At 40.6% G+C, this 18,402-nt stretch overlaps 1 protein-coding gene across 1 annotated transcript in view; it reads left to right on the top strand.

Annotated features, from left to right (window-relative positions):
* The window catches only part of CCDC7 (coiled-coil domain containing 7), a 74,456-nt gene that overhangs the window by 23,591 nt on the left and 32,463 nt on the right, over positions 1-18,402 (top strand). Inside the window, exons 15-21 of the mRNA XM_075828266.1 lie at positions 1,056-1,174; positions 2,562-2,595; positions 4,233-4,799; positions 12,249-12,316; positions 12,975-13,668; positions 15,132-15,191; positions 16,920-16,982. Of these exons, the coding sequence (XP_075684381.1) occupies positions 1,056-1,174; positions 2,562-2,595; positions 4,233-4,799; positions 12,249-12,316; positions 12,975-13,668; positions 15,132-15,191; positions 16,920-16,982 (1,605 nt within the window). The remainder of the gene's footprint in view (positions 1-1,055; positions 1,175-2,561; positions 2,596-4,232; positions 4,800-12,248; positions 12,317-12,974; positions 13,669-15,131; positions 15,192-16,919; positions 16,983-18,402) is intronic.

Here is an 18,402-nt window from a genome sequence, read left to right as displayed (position 1 = left end):
GTAAAAAAACGCCTCCGTCTCCCATTGAAATCAATGGGAGTCATTTTGGGTCGTTTTTGGCGCGTTTTCCGACGCGTTTTCTGCGTCAAAAAACGTGTCAAAAAACTCCGTGTGAACAGGGCCTATGATGGTATTGTTCAGTCGGCGGTAATATGTAGTCATGTAATGGTGATGCTGTTTGTCCCTTGTAAAGACGTATCATTGGTAATATTGGTATTATTCATGGAGTATTATTACTATGTAGTAATAATATGTGGTCATGGTGTGGCGTATTGTTTAGTAACAGTATGGTAGTATTATTCAGTCACTATGTAGTGGTAATATGTGGTCATGATGTGGAGATATTATTCGTCCCTTGTATAGTTGTATCACTGGTAATATTGGCCCTGGTATACTGGGTTTTGTTCAGTAACAGTATGGTGATATTTGTTCTTGTATTATTAGGTCTCTATATGGTCATACGCTGGCGGTATTATTTGGTAACTTTATGACTGTATAATTTAGAGGTATATTAGTATACATAGAAAATTGTCTTATGGCTTTGTTGTCTCTAAGACTAGCAATGCCACTGGTGCCCGCACATCCGAGCAATAATTTGGGAGGGGGTGGGTTTGATTGGGCCCCAGGTGCAAAATATTTCCCCGGGACCTGTGGGATTTCAGTTACGCCACTGGACTGCTACTCAATTATTTTCTATGGAAGGCAAAAGTCGCCTTGTAGCCCTAGCTTTAGGTTTTTACCGATTTGACTGAATTTCTAGTATGCACTTATGCAAGTGCATTGGACATTCTTAAGGATCACTTTAGAGGGGACAAACCTAAAGTGGTCCATTCTGAAAAAAACACTATTCATATAGTTACCAGGACATCAATTTGCTCGCAGATAATAATGTGTAATACATTGACGATTAAAGGATGCATAACTAATGACTTATTTTCATATTATTATTAATATTATTATTTATGTTCCATGCTGTATATGTCAGTTCTCATTATTTTTCTCAGGTAGATGCTTTTGTATGTTGCTTTATCTTATTTTAATAATGATTTATCAAGGAAGAGGCAGCGCACCTTGCAGATTTTCCTGTATCTACTCTTCACAAAAAAGCTAAAATACAGAAAGAAGGGGACACAGATTTTTCTGAGATCTCCTTCACATATGATTTGGATCCAGGGTAAGTATGTATACTACCATATTGGATTTTTTGACTATGCTGCAGCTTTTGTAGAATAGTTCTGTACATGCTCACAAATTGAGTAGGAAAAAACGACAACAGTTCTTTAATAGGTTGTTAACTTTCAACGACTTCTTTGTGCCCACTATTGTTTAGCCCTGAAGGGCACTGCTATAAGCAAACCTCAGTTTCCGAGCTTCCCTTTTTATGGTTGTTTCCTCTGCATGTACCTCCAGATAAGCAATGGAGGTCAATTGCTTACATCGATGGGCTTGGTCCACCAGGCTTGCATTTTTTTTTTATAATGTAGCTCTCAGCATTACCTAATGGTTATAAATGTACCGCTTATCCCTTGAATCAGGCAAGGAGAAGGTGGAAAATCGTTATGGAAGTTTACAGCTGCATATATGGACAAATGTATCAGCAGGTATCAAATAATTCTCTTTTTTATCACAAGAAGGGTTTCTAACATTGCCCAGTTCTCTGCCTGATCCTTGGATACTTTTGTAATATTGAGCATTAAAGGGGTTTTCCCATCAGGGACATTTATGACATATCCACTGGATATGTCATAAATGTCAGATAGATGCGGGTCCCACCTCTGGGACCTTCACCTATCTCTAGAACAGGGCCCCATAAACCCGAGCATTAAAGGGGTTTTCCCATCAGGGACATTTATGACATATCCACTGGATATGTCATAAATGTCAGATAGATGCGGGTCCCACCTCTGGGACCTTCACCTATCTCTAGAACAGGGCCCCATAAACCCGAGCATTAAAGGGGTTTTCCCATCAGGGACATTTATGACATATCCACTGGATATGTCATAAATGTCAGATAGATGCGGGTCCCACCTCTGGGACCTTCACCTATCTCTAGAACAGGGCCCCATAAACCCCATTCTACCGTTTTCTGCTGCAGCTGCCTCCCGGCCACTTCCTGCCTATATGGTCGGGAGTACGTAAACTGCATAGCTCAGTGAACTACCCTGTTTTCGTACTCCCAACCATATAGTCAGGAAGTAGCCGGGAGGCAGCTGCAGCAGAAAAAGGTAGAACGGCATTTAGAGGTTTAGGGGTCTCCGTTCTAGGGATAGGGGCAGGTCCCAGAGGTCCCGCATCTATATAAAATGTATGACATATCCTGTGGATATAACATAAATGTCCCTCATGGGAAAACCCCTTTAATATTCAACCTAATTTTTTTTCCAAAAAAGAAGTCCTCCTTTATTATTTTGCTATTCTGCACTTTATTTTAGATGACAGAAAATGTTTACAATGCTGTATACAATTCACAGTTTTACACTTTATAGGCATTAAGATTTTGAAGGGTGTAATGTCTTATGATGACACTTTAATCTGTATGGGATATCTTTTACTTGCAGGACGTCAAAAGATCCTGATGTGGTAGAACTCGAGGTAAGATGTTACTATAGAAAGTACAAATGATCTGTGGAAAACTCTTGACATGGCTTGTCTTCTGCCAATCTTTTTCTCTTTCTTTGCTGACAGCCCAGTGCCGATCCAGCTTTGAGCTGCAAAGCCATTTGCGACAAATCTGTTGCTATGGACTGCTACAGGCATACACGCTTCCCTAGCAACCAGTCTTTCCCAGATCGGGACTGGCAGACAGGGTTGGGTTAGCAGGCAGTTTTTTTGCTTAGGCAACTGTACCCTGCCTGAAGTCGCGACCAATAACCAATAACCCTTTAGTCTGGGTTCACAAGTCTGTGCATGGGTCATATATTTAGAGCCATGGGTGGGATTGGATCAGGAGGGATTAAGTCCTGTTCTGGTAGTCCAGGAGAGACTTTTCCAAATCCTGCTTTGTCAAAGGCATTCCTGATCACATAGGATATAACTCAATCCCCACCTTGGCACTAATAATACGGCTCATGCCTGGAGATGTAATACAGCCATGTGCATTAACCCTAAGGGTATGTTCACACGGGCTATTTTAAGCCATTTTTCGGGCCGTAAACGACCCGAAAAATGGCTGAAAAACTAAAGCAGAACGCCTACAAACATCTGCCCATTGATTTCAATGGGAAATATGGCGTTCTGTTCCGACGGGGCGTTATTTTCTGCCTCATTTTCAAATAACGTAAAAAGACACCCAGTAAAAAGCAGAAGTGCATGCCACTTCTTGAGCCGTTTTGGGAGTCGTTTTTCATTGACTTAATAGAAAACAGCTCCAAAAACGGCCGTAAAAAAACGCTAGTTAATTAAAAAACAGCGGAAAATCAGGAGCTGTTTTCCCTTGAAAACAGCTCAGTATTTTCAGCTGTATTTTGTTACGTGTATGAACATAGCCTAAGGGCGCCACTCGCCCCCATTTACGAGCGTACCGACAGGGTTTAAATAACCCTGTGTCGGTTTTTCTATAGAGTCAATGAAAAACGTCTCCAAAAACATCTCAAGAAGTGACATGCACTTCTTTTTCGCAGGTTTTTGTTTTTTTTAAAAACGGCCCGTTGGAACAGAACACAGTTTTTTCCATTGAAATCATGTTTGGAGACATTCTGCTTCCGATTTTTCGCCCGTTTTTTGGCCATTTACGGCCCGAAAAACGTTTGAAAGTAAGCCATGTGAACATACCCTAACCCTTTCCCAACTGCCTGCACAATCCCTGTTCCTTAGTTAACCCTCACATCACCTGCCCTAGTTAACCCTTTAAGTACCTGCACATCCCCTAGATAACCCTTTACCTACCTGCACATCCCCGGTACACATCCCTGGTTAACCCTTTCCCACCTGCCTGCACATTCCCATTGTTAACCCTTTACCTGATAATCCCCTGGTAATCCTTTATCCTCCACCTCTCTTGTTAACCCGTAGTGTTCAGGGACAGTTATATTTAGGAGGGAGTGGGACAGAAATATTGAGCGTGTTTGTATTGCAACGTTTATATGTATGTTTAGGTAAGTGGGTGGTGGTATAGATTAGGATTGTTATATCTTGTTTATACTGTACCACGTATATTATAATAAATAGCATTGATAGCATGATTCTGTCACTGTTCTCAGCTCAGTAAGTTATTTTTTTTTGTTATACAGGAAAATGGAAGGCCAGAAAGTAAAACTGTTTTGTTTTTACTAAATCAAGAGGATGTAACAGAGGAAAATGACAAAAAAGCAAAAATGAAGTCTCTGAAGAGTAGAGGAAGAAGGCCCAGCACAGTTTCTAGTAAAACAAAGTTGGCCAAAGAAGCTGGTAAAAAATCCAGCAAAACAACATTCATTTCAAGTCAAAAATCAGAAAGTAAATTGTTCGCAGAAAACACAAGTCAACCAAATCCAGAAATGTTCAGTAATGCTTCCAACCAAAGAAAAGCAGTAGCCAAGATATCTAGAACCCTGTCATCTTCAGGGAAAGACAAAGCTAAATTTAATGAAGAAGTTATTATAGCGACCACTAAGCCTAGCGTTCAGTCTCATAGGGATAAGGAGGCAGCTCCTCAAGATCAGCAGATGAGGGTTGGATCAGACTCCTTGAAGTCTGCAGGAAAACAGCAAGGTAGACGACAAAGCATTAGTTACAAATCAAGACGCCTATCTTTAGCTAAAGAAGAAAAGTTAGATTATGATAAACAGAAACATATGGATCCTAATGGAAAGCGACAGGTTAGTTTACAATTGTTGAGTGGCAATCATTTTTCAACTTTTTGTTTCATAGTGTTACATTTATTATTCAGCGTGAATTAATTGGAATAACTAATTTCTGAACTTTTCATTCCAAAAGAAAGGACGTCATTAACTGCTCTAGGCTCCACTGGTGAGATTTATGAGATCTTGCTATTGACCCATAGAGCTCTGCTGTATGAATAGATCCTGTATGGCAAAGCATGGAGTACCTATGGGTTCGTATTAGACCCATAGGCACTGTATCGCTGTATGGTGCCTCCTTCAGCAAAGCTATGCTTCTAGGTAAGAATATCCCCATTATACAATATGAGACTGAGCATTACATGAACCTCAATATAAAAGCAGGCGGACACAGAGGTAACAGATATGGGTACAGTATTATGGATCCATACAGCGCAGATCTGTAATACGTCCATGTGCATGAGGCCATAGGGTATTTCATAATATGCAAACGTCTCTTCGCCTGTTGATGAGACATCTATCCCTGTGTGATCATTCTCTAATCAAGGCATATAGTAACTTTGTTCTATGTAAGCCAGTATATATGTGTATATATATATACAGTGGAGGAAATAAGTATTTGATCCCTTGCTGATTTTGTAAGTTTGCCCACTGTCAAAGTCATGAACAGTCTAGAATTTTTAGGCTAGGTTAATTTTACCAGTGAGAGATAGATTATATTAAAAAAAAACCTGAAAATAACATAGTCAAAATTATATATATTTATTTGCATTGTGCACAGAGAAATAAGTATTTGATCCCCTACCAACCATTAAGAGTTCAGCCTCCTCCAGACCAGTTATACACTCCAAATCAACTTGGTGCCTGCACTAAAGACAGCTGTCTTACATGGTCACCTGTATAAAAGACTCCTGTCCACAGACTCCATTAATCAGTCTGACTCTAACCTCTACAACATGGGCAAGACCAAAGAGCTTTCTAAGGATGTCAGGGACAAGATCATAGACCTGCACAAGGCTGGAATGGGCTACAAAACCATAAGTAAGACGCTGGGTGAGAAGGAGACAACTGTTGGTGCAATAGTAAGAAAACGGAAGACATACAAAATGACTGTCAATCGACATCGATCTGGGGCTCCATGCAAAATCTCACCTCGTGGGGTATCCTTGATCCTGAGGAAGGTGAGAGCTCAGCCGAAAACTACACGGGGGAACTTGTTAATGATCTCAAGGCAGCTGGGACCACAGTCACCAAGAAAACCATTGGTAACACATTACGCCATAATGGATTAAAATCCTGCAGTGCCCGCAAGGTCCCCCTGCTCAAGAAGGCACATGTACAGGCCCGTCTGAAGTTTGCAAATGAACATCTGGATGATTCTGAGAGTGATTGGGAAAAGGTGCTGGGGTCAGATGAGACTAAAATTGAGCTCTTTGGCATTAACTCAACTCGCCGTGTTTGGAGGAAGAGAAATTCTGCCTATGACCCAAAGAACACCGTCCCCACTGTCAAGCATGGAGGTGGAAACATTATGTTTTGGGGGTGTTTCTCTGCTAAGGGCACAGGACTACTTCACCGCATCAATGGGAGAATGGATGGAGCCATGTACCATCAAATCCTGAGTGACAACCTCCTTCCCTCCACCAGGACATTAAAAATGGCTCGTGGCTGGATCTTCCAGCACGACAATGACCCTAAACATACAGCCAAGGCAACAAAGGAGTGGCTCAAAAAGAAGCACATTAAGGTCATGGAGTGGCCTAGCCAGTCTCCAGACCTTAATACCATCGAAAACTTATGGAGGGAGCTAAAGATCCGAGTTGCCAAGCGACAGCCTCGAAATCTTAATGATTTACAGATGATCTGCAAAGAGGAGTGGGCCAAAATTCCATCTAACATGTGTGCAAACCTCATCATCAACTACTTAAAACGTCTGACTGCTGTGCTTGCCAACAAGGGTTTTGCCACCAAGTATTGTCTTGTTTGCCAATGGGATCAAATACTTATTTCTCTGTGCACAATGCTAATAAATATATATAATTTTGACAATGTGATTTTCTGTTTTTTTTTGTTTTTTTTAGATAATCTATCTCTCACTGGTAAAATTAACCTAGCCTAAAAATTCTAGACTGTTCATGTCTTTGACAGTGGGCAAACTTACAAAATCAGCAAGGGATCAAATACTTATTTCCTTCACTGTATATAGATAGATAGATAGATAGATAGATAGATAGATAGATAGATAGATAGATAGATAGATAGATAGATACATAGATAGATAGATAGATAGATATACTGTATATATATATAGTGAAAATTGGGGTTACCTGGAATTTTGCTTTCCTTGAGTCCGAAGGCAGCACTGAAGGGTTAATACCTCACTTTAACTCCATTCTAGGACCAACCCACCTCGATACAATAAAACAACAATTATCATGATTAACTCACCAGGCTATAACAGGACCTCCCTCCTTTACTATCGCTATGAAATAAATAGACACTAATTACTGCGACAAAATAATTTTTGGGGTAGGGTATTATGTGTTGCCTTCGGAATCAAGGAAAGCAAAATTCCAGGTAACCCCAAATTTCACTTTTCTATTTCGTCCTTGGCAGCACCGAAGGGATCTAAGTTGCCAAGAATAGGGGGGTATTAAGAATTCATAGCTGCATTTAGAACGCCAGTGCCAAAGGCTGAACTCCATGCATTGATGTCAAGCCTGTAATGCCTTACGAAGGTGGAAGAAGATGACCACGAAACAGCATTGCAGGTGTCATTCAAAGACACTTGAGCATTCTCCACCCATGAAGTAGCTGTAGAACGTGTGGAATGAGCTTTAATAGGAAATGGAGAAGAGGAACCTTCAAGTTTGTAGGCTTCTAAGATAGCTGATTTTAGCCATCTCACCAAGGTATCTTTTGAGGCCTTCTGGCCCTTTCTAGGGCCTGAAAAGAGCACAAACAGGTTTTCTGTAACTCTAAAGGGCTCAATTTTCTGCAGGTAGATCGGAAATGCCCTTTTAACATCCAAGGTATGTAGAAGCTGTTGTTCCTCATCAGATAGCTCAGGAAAAAAGACTGGAAGAAAGGCTTCTCTATTGATGCTCAAGACACATTAGGTATGTATGATGGTAAGGTTCTAAGTAGTACTCCATCTGGAAGAAACCTGAGGTAAGGAGGTCTTGAGGACAAAGCTTGGAACTTGCCCAATCTCTTGTCTAAAGTTATAGCGGTAAGAAAGAGAACTTTGCATGCCATTTAAGGTCTGTGTCCTTCAAAGGTTCAAATGGAGATTTTTTAAGACTCTTTAAGACAAGAGCCAAGTCCAAGATATGAATAGGAGCCCTAATCTCTGGTCTAAGATTTTTAAAGGCCCTTAAAAATCTTTATCAAGGGGTGATGAGAGAACTTGCCTTCAGTCATACAGATGATTGCAGTGACATAAACTTTTAAAATATTAATTTTTAGGCCCTTTTGAAATCCATCCTGTAGAAATTGCAGAATGCAAGGGATGTCAATAGTAGAAAAACTGGATTCAGTCAGTCATTCTAAAAACTTCTTCCATATTCTTTCATAAGTCTTGTTTGTAGATTGTTTTCTAGCAGACAAGAGAGTAGATATGACAGACCTTGAAAACCCTCTTTCTATTAATCGGGTTCTTTCAGCAGCCAAGCCGTAAGATGGAGTTTCACTAAGGCTGGATGATGGAGGCCTTTCTGGAGTAGGATGTCTCGGTGAGGCGGTAGCTCCCAGAACTCTCCCTTTGAGAGCTGTAGCAACAGAGGGAACCAAGCCCTTACGAGACTAGAACGGGGCTATTAGAATTATTCTGGGGCGATCTACTAAAATATTCTGTAACACTTTCTGAATCATTGGTACTGGGGGAAATATGTAAAGCAATTTCTCCTTCCAGGTGATCGAGAAGGCATCAGTTATTGAAGAATGATCCAGTCGATTCAGGGAAGCAAAGTTCTGCAGCTTCTGATTGGCCCGGGTTGCCATTAGATACATTTTTGGAACTCCCCACTTGTTGATGATCCACTGGAAGTACCTCTGATTTTGCTTCCATTCTGTAGGAAGAATCGATATGTTCGACTCTGCTTGAAGATTCAAGGATCCTTTTATATGAATCACTCTCAATTCTAACTGGAATTCTTGTGCCCAAAGAAATATTCTTCTGCACTCTGCTAGAAGAGTCCTGCTTCTCATGTCCCCTTGCTTGTTCACATAATAAACTGATGGAAGATTGTCTGACTGTATGAGCACTGCTCTCCCTGTAATCTAATCTTTGAAATGTAGATAGAGCAAGACGGATGGCTCTTAATTCCTGAAAGTTTTAAGAAAGGGATCTATCTTTGGTGTTCCAACTTCCTTGGACCCCGGTATTCAAGAGATGGGCTTCCCAGCCCTGTGCTGAGGCATCTGTAGTGATGACTACTGGATTCTTGTATTGGATGTTGAATCCTCTGCACAAGTTTGAGCCCTTTAGCCACATTCCAGATCCTTCTTTGTCTGTGGTCTGAGATAAACCTTCATGTGTAGTTTGTATGGGTTTCGATCCCAAGCTGCTAACATATCCTGTTGAAGCACTCTTATATGAGCCTTGGCCCAAAAAATGGCATCTATGGTTGCAGGAAGGTGACCCAGGGATTTCATGATCCTGTGTACCGTCAGACATGGAGATTTTATCAGGTGACGGACCTCTTCTTGAATTGCAGTCCCCTTCTCTTGAGGTAAAAATAACATTAGGTTGCTTGAATCTATATGAAAGCCTAGACACAATCTTGTTTGTGAAGGCACCAGATGAGATTTCTCCCAATTTATGATGAATCCCAGATTCTGAACCAACTGGACAGTTGTAAATAGATGTTCCCGCAGAAGTCTGGATGTGGGTGCAACAATCAGCCAGTCTAGATAAGGAAAAATGTAAATTGATTGAAGACGAAGATAGGCAACAATCACTACCATAATCTTTGTGAAGATTCTTGGTGCCGGGGAGAGACCAAAGGGCATGGCACAAAACTGAAAAAGTCTGACAGTCCCTTGATGACGAATGGCTAATCTCAGGAATCTTCTGGAAGAAGGAGCTATAGGAACATGCAGATATGCGTCCTTCAGGTCCAAGGAAGCCATGACTTCACCTTGTTGAAGTACTGCCATTACTGATCCTATATTGACCATTTTGAAGTGGATCTTGTTCAGACAACGGTTCAGGAACCGAAGATCGATAATCAACTGCCATCTGCCTCCTGGCTTGGGAACGGGAAAAATTCTTGAATAAACCCCATAGCCATATTATCGGACTAGAACTGCTTCCAAGCCCCTTTCTCCAGAAATTCTTGAACTAGGGAAAGAAGGCAAGGGTCTTCTTGATCGTTGATCAGGAATCTTTCTCGCAGTTGATGGTGGAACTTGAGAGCGTATCCTTGTTCTATTATCTGTAGTACACACTTGTCTGAGGCAATAGTTGGCCAGACATGATAGAATGTTATCAACCGACCGCCTACTGATCTTCTGGCGTCAGAACTCTTACTTTGATGGACCTGGCTCGTCCAACTTCTTCTGGGACTTATCTGAAAAAATTCCTCTGAATCTTCGGGGTGTTTTGCCTCAGTCATTTCTCCTCCTGAAGCAAGATCTGGAGAACGTGTCAAATCTTCTATGGCCTTGAAAAAATCTGGGTCAAAACTGCTTCTTCTCTTGAGGAAAAATGTGCTCTTTGCCTTCTTTATGAGCCTCAACACCTTATCCAGCTTTTCGCCAAAAAGTCTGCCAGGTTCCATGGGTATGGCACCAAAATTATGTTTTGATCCCAAATCACCAGTCCATGGCCTTAGCCAAATTGCTCTGCTGGTAAAATTAGCAAGGGCAATGTTCTTGGCTGCTCCTCTTAAGACTTCCACAGGAAAGTCACAGACAAAATTAACAGCTCGCTTCAGAAAATAGAGTTGGTCTAACAATTCATCTCTTAAAATACCTGATTCTATATCTCTACCAAGATGGCTGAGCCAGATGCGAAGTGCACGAGATACAGGTACAGTCGCCCCGGCAGCTTTACTCAGGGTAGCAAGTCCACAATGTGATTTCTTACGGATAGTATCTGCCTTTCTATCTATAGGATCTTTTAATAATGAGGAATCATCAGCCGGGAAAAAAGCCTTTTTGGACAGTCTTGCAATGACCGGATCAACTCTCGCAGGATTTTCCTAGGTCTCAGCAACAGAAGGATCTAGTTTAGAAATTGTCCTGAATCTGGAGCCTACATCAAAGCCCTTTACAGGATGCTTCCACTCTTTTTGTACAATACTGGAGAGTACAGAATGTCCCGGAAGAACACAAGCTTTTTTCTTAGGAAAGTAAAAGAGACTATCTTTTTCTTGTTCAACAGAACTAGTTTTCTTGGTTTCCATAATTCTCTTAGATCCTTTATCCGCTTCTCTGCATTCCCTTTCTTAAATAGATAATTATCTTCAGAGATTGCTCCATCAGAGTCTGAAGACCCTTTTACATGGGCCAATTATTGGGCAAACATAGAACGCTCATTGCCGCCGATAATTTCTCTGTGTAAACAGTTCAGCTATCAGCAGATGAACGAGCAAACGCTCATTCATCTGCTGAATGTATCATTTTAAAAATGAAAAAAAGAAAGAAGCACCGCTTCAGTAGTTGGTGCAATTCCTCAAAAGCTCAGGCTAGAAGCCCTTAAGCATACAACAAAAAAAGATTTGAGGCAGCACGCCAAGATAGTGAAAAAAGGAAGGTGCGTTTATTCACCCCACCAGCGATGTTTCGATCCGACTTACTGGGATCCTTCTCCTGGCTTGAGAATATATATATATAATATATACATATATGAATCTGGGGCAAAGCGCATAAGGCCAAGGTACCCCCAAGGCATGAGCATACATTTGCTATGCCTGAATCCACAGGCAGAAACCAGGGTTTTAAAAAACACATGATAAATTGAAGAAACAAAAATACCCCCTTCAGGGTGAGCCTCCTTGGAGAAGTAATGAGGACAAAAAACCACCCACAGTGATTGTAAAGGAGGGAGGTCCTCTTGTGGTGGCCTGGTGAGTTAATCATGCTAATTGTTGTTTTATTGTATCTAGGTGGGCTGGTCCTAGGGTGGAGATAAAGTGAGGTTTAACCCTTCGGTGCTGCCGAGGATGAAATAGGAAAACTTTTTAAGGCAATGTGCACTTTTACAATCATAGTTTTAATTAAGCATATCCAACCGTTTTGGGTATACAGTTCGATACAGACTTGTATGTTTCTATGCTTACAGACTGATTCATGCTCCTATGTGATACTCCCGTCCATCTGCCCTCTCTCCTACTGTCCTTAGTTTAGAGGTGGCAGAGGGAGTGGAGTAACACATGGCTGTGGATCAGACTACAGACAGGGTCTGCTTGTAGTCTGTAACCATGGAGACATTGTAAGTTTTTTTCTTTTTAATTTGAACAGATAATGAAAGTTTTTCCAGAAAATCAGCATGAGGAACAGAAAGCTGACAAGAAACTTCTTGCTGTTAGGTAAAAAGCTAAAAAAAATCGAACCTAGTTCACACTGGTGATACTACCCTATTCATGTAATTAATTTAGCCTTCCTAAGGTTTTGTTCAGTTTGCTGCTCATATAGTACATGTCCTGCATACTATCCTGGCAATGTTCTAGTCTGCCACTTTATAGGGGCCTCAATTGTGTCTGTTTGACCACCTCTCTGCTGCAAATAGCACTGTATGTCCTCGATATCAGTGAGGGTCTCTCATGAATAAAAGATTTATGGAAGATTCTATTGACATTACATAAATTTTATAGAGAGAAAAGCCGATATATTTTACTAAACAGACAAACACGTCTCTATGTACAGATAAAAGAGTGGAGAAAGAGGCCGCATGGTGAGCAACTGAGGGCCACATGCAGACCCCAAGCCATTAGTTACCTATCACTGATCTAAACTATATTTTCACGCTGATAGCTAGAAATGGCTGCTTCCAATACAAAATAGTGGCATGTTAAGTGCACGTACTATGAAGGTAAATTGGACGGTGCCTTAGCGAAAAAATTGGGTGATTTTCAGGCCAAAACACGTACTTTTAAAGTCCCTGTTAGTTTATATGGAAATAGTGCTTAATCTACATTACACAATAATGGAAAATAATTTATAAATGCTCTTATTTATTCAATGTAGTGTCCTGGAACCGTCTGTTGTCAACATAGAGGAAAAAAGAGATTGTTTTACTGAACACAGTCTTTCCAGTACACCAGGTCATGACCAAGAGAGTTTTCCTAAAGACGTTTTAGAGCATGACAGACAAGATAAGCATGTGAGGTCAGGTACTGAAGAGACCGCTGTCCCTACACAGTATTCTGGAGTCATGCACTCAACTGAAATTGGACAAGTCCAGGAGGACACGTTACCTCCTTATCACATCTCACAGAAGTCATTTCTCTCTACAAGTTCTGCATTAATCCAGGGCGATCCCTCAAGTATCTCTGATGAGGCTTTAGATACGCAGGACGCTTGCGATATGGACTCATGTAAAATACAACAAGCTGAGAAGGACATATCCCCACCTTATGATGATACAAAGAAGATTCTTCTCTCCTTTATGTCTCAATTTACCCAAACTGATCCCTCAAATACCTTTGAAGAAACCTTTAATACAAAAGGAAAGATGGATTTTCCAGACTTTAAAGAACAAAGTCTTGTACAACAACTTTCTATAGATGATGAAAGTCACCATGCCCAACTGAAAGATCCTCAATGGTCTCTGCCATCTACTGCAGTCGTCATTGCATACCCACCAAGTCATCACAACATCCAGATACCATATCCGGAGGGCACCAATGACACATGTTCAAGATTTCTCTCATTGGAAAAGGTTAAGTAACATATTTAATACTTTCCATTATAGCTTAGATTTCTCTATCCAGTTATACACAACTATGGCCAAGATTACTGAGCAGAAAAATCCAATCAGGGGGAATAATTAGGCTGGAAAGCAAAAAAATGGGTGTAAAGAAAAGTGAAATCAAGCATATTTTATAGATTCAGAATATTGTAGAACAAGCTGGAAAACAATTCCCTAAAATGAAAAAGGATATTCAGAATGAAATAGTCATTGATGTAACAGATGTGAGATGAATAAACTGAAATACTTGCATGTGGAGGTTTGTGATCGCAAAATGAAAATTTATATAATCTATATTTAGAAAGCTCTTCTCAATAGACAATAGTGGTACATAAATCTGAAATTTTGTAGCACATATTAGCTATATACAAGATATAGCACTGAATACAGATTAAAGGCTATGTGCACCTTTTGAAAACTTTTTTTAGTTATAAAAATGTGTATCAGTGTGTTTGGTGCAAATTTGTAATTATTTTTTATTAAAAATTATTTAAACTTTTTGAGATACAGCTGCTTTGTATCCTGTTTACAGAGCAGCTGTATTGTGCGCTGAAACCTGTATCCACCAGGATCCACCTGTAATCGATCACATCTGAGGCCTCATGCACACGACCGTAATTTTTATCCACAATTACGGATCCGTAATTGCGGATAAAATACTGATCCATTCATTTTTATCGGCCACGGACACCTTCCCGTATATTTACGGTTGTGTGTCCGGGCCGTAGAAGTTACCTGCAAAAAATAGGACATGTCCTATTTTTTGTATTTTTGGACTAGGCTTCTATACTTTTTAATGTGAGCACAGTGATAGTTCGCTGCCTGGCCGCGGCTTGTCCGTGCAGTATTTACGGTCAGTAAATACTGAACGGTCGTGTGCACGAGACCGAAGTTATGAACCTAGATGTGATCGATAACAGCTCGATCCTGCGTGTCAGAGACTGAACCGGTCAGTCCCACGGACCTGACGGATACAGGATTCAGAGCAAGATACAGCTGCTCTGCCTACAAGATACAAAGCAGCTGTATCTCAAAAAGTAAAAATAATCTTTAATAAAAAATTATTGGAAAATTGCACCAAACACACTGATACAATTTTTATAAAAGAAAAAATAAAACATTTTCAAAGGTGTACATAGTCTTTAACCACCATCCAAATGCTGTTTCCTCCACCCCCAGACACCATACTTTATCCACAAAGTACCGTAGCCCATATGATCTCTGGGAGACAACAGCAGATCACATAGGATCAAGGAGATCTACTGTTGTTACCCTATAAATGCATGGACTGTTGCTCAGGTACGGCCCAGGAAACTTCAGCAGATATATTATGCAGAAAGCCAGGGGAAACCGCTGCACTACAGATATCAGTATTGGATAAGATTTGCTCGTACTATTTCATAATATGGATATTAATTTCATCTTTTTTCCAGAACTTAGCCAGTAAAATGACTGAAACAGATGGAACTTCACAGCATCTGGAATATCTGGAGGTACAATGATGATTTACTCTTCTCACTGGTACCAAGGAACTTCAATCAGTTATTGACCCTGAATTGCCAATTCACCAATTTCCCATTTCTGTTTGATCCAACTTCCCAAATTCCCATATAATACAATGAATGAACAGATTCATTTATTAATCTCCTTAGTTTACCAAAAGAAAATCTCAAGCATGTGAAATGGATTTGCTCAAAGAACTTCAATACCAGGCAAATTGCAAATCACCAACTGGACATATTTATTTGCTCATCTCTGTCAGGGAAAAGCCCCACGGAGCAGCATTGACATGGCCGCAATGTGGCCCAAAGCCGTGCTGGCACCCGGTTTGGCGCGGTTAAAACAAATCGTTCGTTAATAACCGTGCGTTGTTGTGGGTAAAACAACTTTTTACCTGCAACAACGCGCAGCCATTAACAAGCAATTTGACAGCCGCGGTGAACAGGGTGTCGGTGCAGCTGTTGGCCACATCGCGGTTGCGTCAATTCCGCTCCATGGGGCCTTACCCTTTAATGAGAAGCAAGTTAAAGAATTTACAAAATGGCAAAAATATTCTATATAGCAAATGTGGATGTACAGTGAGGAAGTGCCTCAATTATACCAATTATCTAGAATTCTTATTTAGGTTCATGTGATTAGATGGTGTATTCAGCCAAGTCTACACTGGATCATTTGGAGTAGTGCTGATGGTCACTTTCTGGTTCTCTGGGTATATGATACTTAAAAAATGTTACCTTGTAGTGTTTCCAAAAAATTACTCATGGTGTAGACAGTGACAAGATAACTGGCTTATCACATTTGGTATAATGCACTTGTAATAAAGTTGGTTAACGTCCAGCACCGCGTGATAAAGTGGTCATATGTCACCATCTCTCAAAACCACAATTTCCAGAATGGCAAATTATCACTAACAGAACTGTCTGAAATGTATTGTTCTTATATTCTCTAAGGTCGGGTTCACACTTGCGTCGGTGTTTCCGTTGTACTGCTCCATCAGAGGAGCAAAACACTAGAAATATTGGAAGCGCCAGTTCCGTTGTCGGCAGCCGACAGAACCCATTGACTTTAAAAGGTTCCATTGGGTTTCCGTCGGCCGTGGTTTTAATGGAAACAATAGCGCAGCGTGCTGCACTAATGTTACCGGTATTTTCAGCTGGATCTGCGACGGAGGTCCCTATTTGCGAGGGTTTTCATGTTAGTATCAACAAATTGCACACTGCCATATTGCAGAGACGGCTAAGGGCCCATACTGTAACTCTGATTTTATACAGAGGCACCGAGAGGGTTTTTTCTCATGCATTCTCACGGAGGCACCATAAAGCGGCACACATAATGCTTACAGGTTCGTAATATAGACCCTTAGGAACAGTGTGTGCCGCTGTACAGTGTCTGTGCACATGCCGCGTGCATGAGGCCTAAGTATTATATGTATGAGCATCATGTCATGTGACCTCCATGCTAATGAATGTGTTCTTGTAAGTGGATGTCACAGGGCATGCACAGGAGTTTGTTTATGCTACCATGGCAACCCCAGAGCAAACATAATATAATTGCAGCAGAAAAGGGTCGCTTTTTGCAATGTAAAATCTAATCAGCTACATTTTTTAAGTCCTATACCCCTTTAACTGACTGGAAGATTTTATTGTTTGTTTTTAAGCTTTTCTGGCAACTTTCCAAAGAGATACTTTATGCTAACCACATATTTCCTGTGTAAATATCAGATACCAGATGAAGCAGACAAGGAAATGGCACAAAGTGGAAATCAGCTAGAGCCAGCAATGATGGTACTGTACAATCATGAACAATGCATATTTGTGTAAAAGGCTTCCTTTCTCGGGGGTTGTTGTACAAGTAACAGGAGAACAGTTCACTTCCATCCTATATTTTAAAACCAGAAAGTCTAAGCTGTATGATTTCTTAAAGAGGCTCTGTCACCACATTATAAGTGCCCTATCTCCTACATAATGTGATCGGCGCTATAATGTAGATTACAGCAGTGTTTTTTATTTAGAAAAACAATAAATTTTGACCAAGTTATGACCTATTTTAGATTTATGCTAATGACTTTCTTAATGCCCAACTGGGCATTTTTTAGCTTTTGACCAAGTGGGCGTTGTAAAGAGAAGTGTATGACGCTGACCAATCCGTGACCAATCAGCGTCATACACTTCTCTCCATTCATGTACTCAGCACATAGCGATCTTGCGAGATCGTGCTATGCTGTCACTTACTCACACATTAACTTTACTGAAGTGTCTTGACAGTGAATAGACATCACCTCCAGCCAGGACGCGATGTCTATTCACAATTCCGACACTTCAGTAATGTTTGTGTGTCACTTACTCACACAGCACATCGAGATCACGCTGTGCTGTCATTTGCAGCGTGATCTCGCGAGATCACGCTTGCTGTCATTAAGTCCCACACAAACGTTACCGAAGTGTCGGGATTGTGAATAGACATTGCGTCCTGGCTGGCGGCGATGTCTATTCACTCCAAAGACACTTCAGTAAAGTTAATGTGTGAGTAAGTTACAGCATAGCGTGATCTTGCAAGATCACTTAGTGCTGAGTAAATGAATGGAGAGAAGTGTATGAGGCTGATTGGTCATTGTCCTACACTTCTCTTTACAACGCCCACTTGGTCAAAAGCTAAAAAACGCCCAGTTGAGCATTAAGAAAGTAATTAGCATAAATCTAAAATAAGTCATAACTTGGTCAAAATTTATCTTTTTCTAAAATAAAAACCACTGCTGTAATCTACATTACAGCCCCAATCACATTATGTAGGATATAGGGCACTTATAATGTGGTGACAGAGACTCTTTAAAGGGCATTTCCAGCCACTAAAAATTGATGACCTATACTCAGGATGGGCCATCAATACAGGATACAAAGCAGCTGTATCTCAAAAAGTAAAAATTATTTTAAATAAAAACTAATTATAAAGTTGCACCAAACACACTGGTGTATATAGACTTTAAGTATACTAAGCAAGTTCCCAATTCTCCTTCTCCTCTCCACAGCCCTTACTAGATGTTTAATCTTTTTTTCTATTCTATAGATCCTTATTTCTCTTGTACAAAACCAAATCCATAGAAGTAGACAAAAAGTTACATAAATCTGCCAGGAATCTGAAGCTGCTGCAGCCAATGTTGCCTTCAGTTCAGGGACAGGGGGTATTTTCACACCTATAAACAACTGA

The sequence above is a fragment of the Rhinoderma darwinii genome, chromosome 5 (genome assembly GCF_050947455.1).
Source record: "Rhinoderma darwinii isolate aRhiDar2 chromosome 5, aRhiDar2.hap1, whole genome shotgun sequence".
In the NCBI taxonomy this organism is placed as follows: domain Eukaryota; kingdom Metazoa; phylum Chordata; class Amphibia; order Anura; family Rhinodermatidae; genus Rhinoderma; species Rhinoderma darwinii.
Note: the sequence above shows the minus strand (reverse complement) of the source record. Positions and strands in the feature narration are given on the sequence as shown.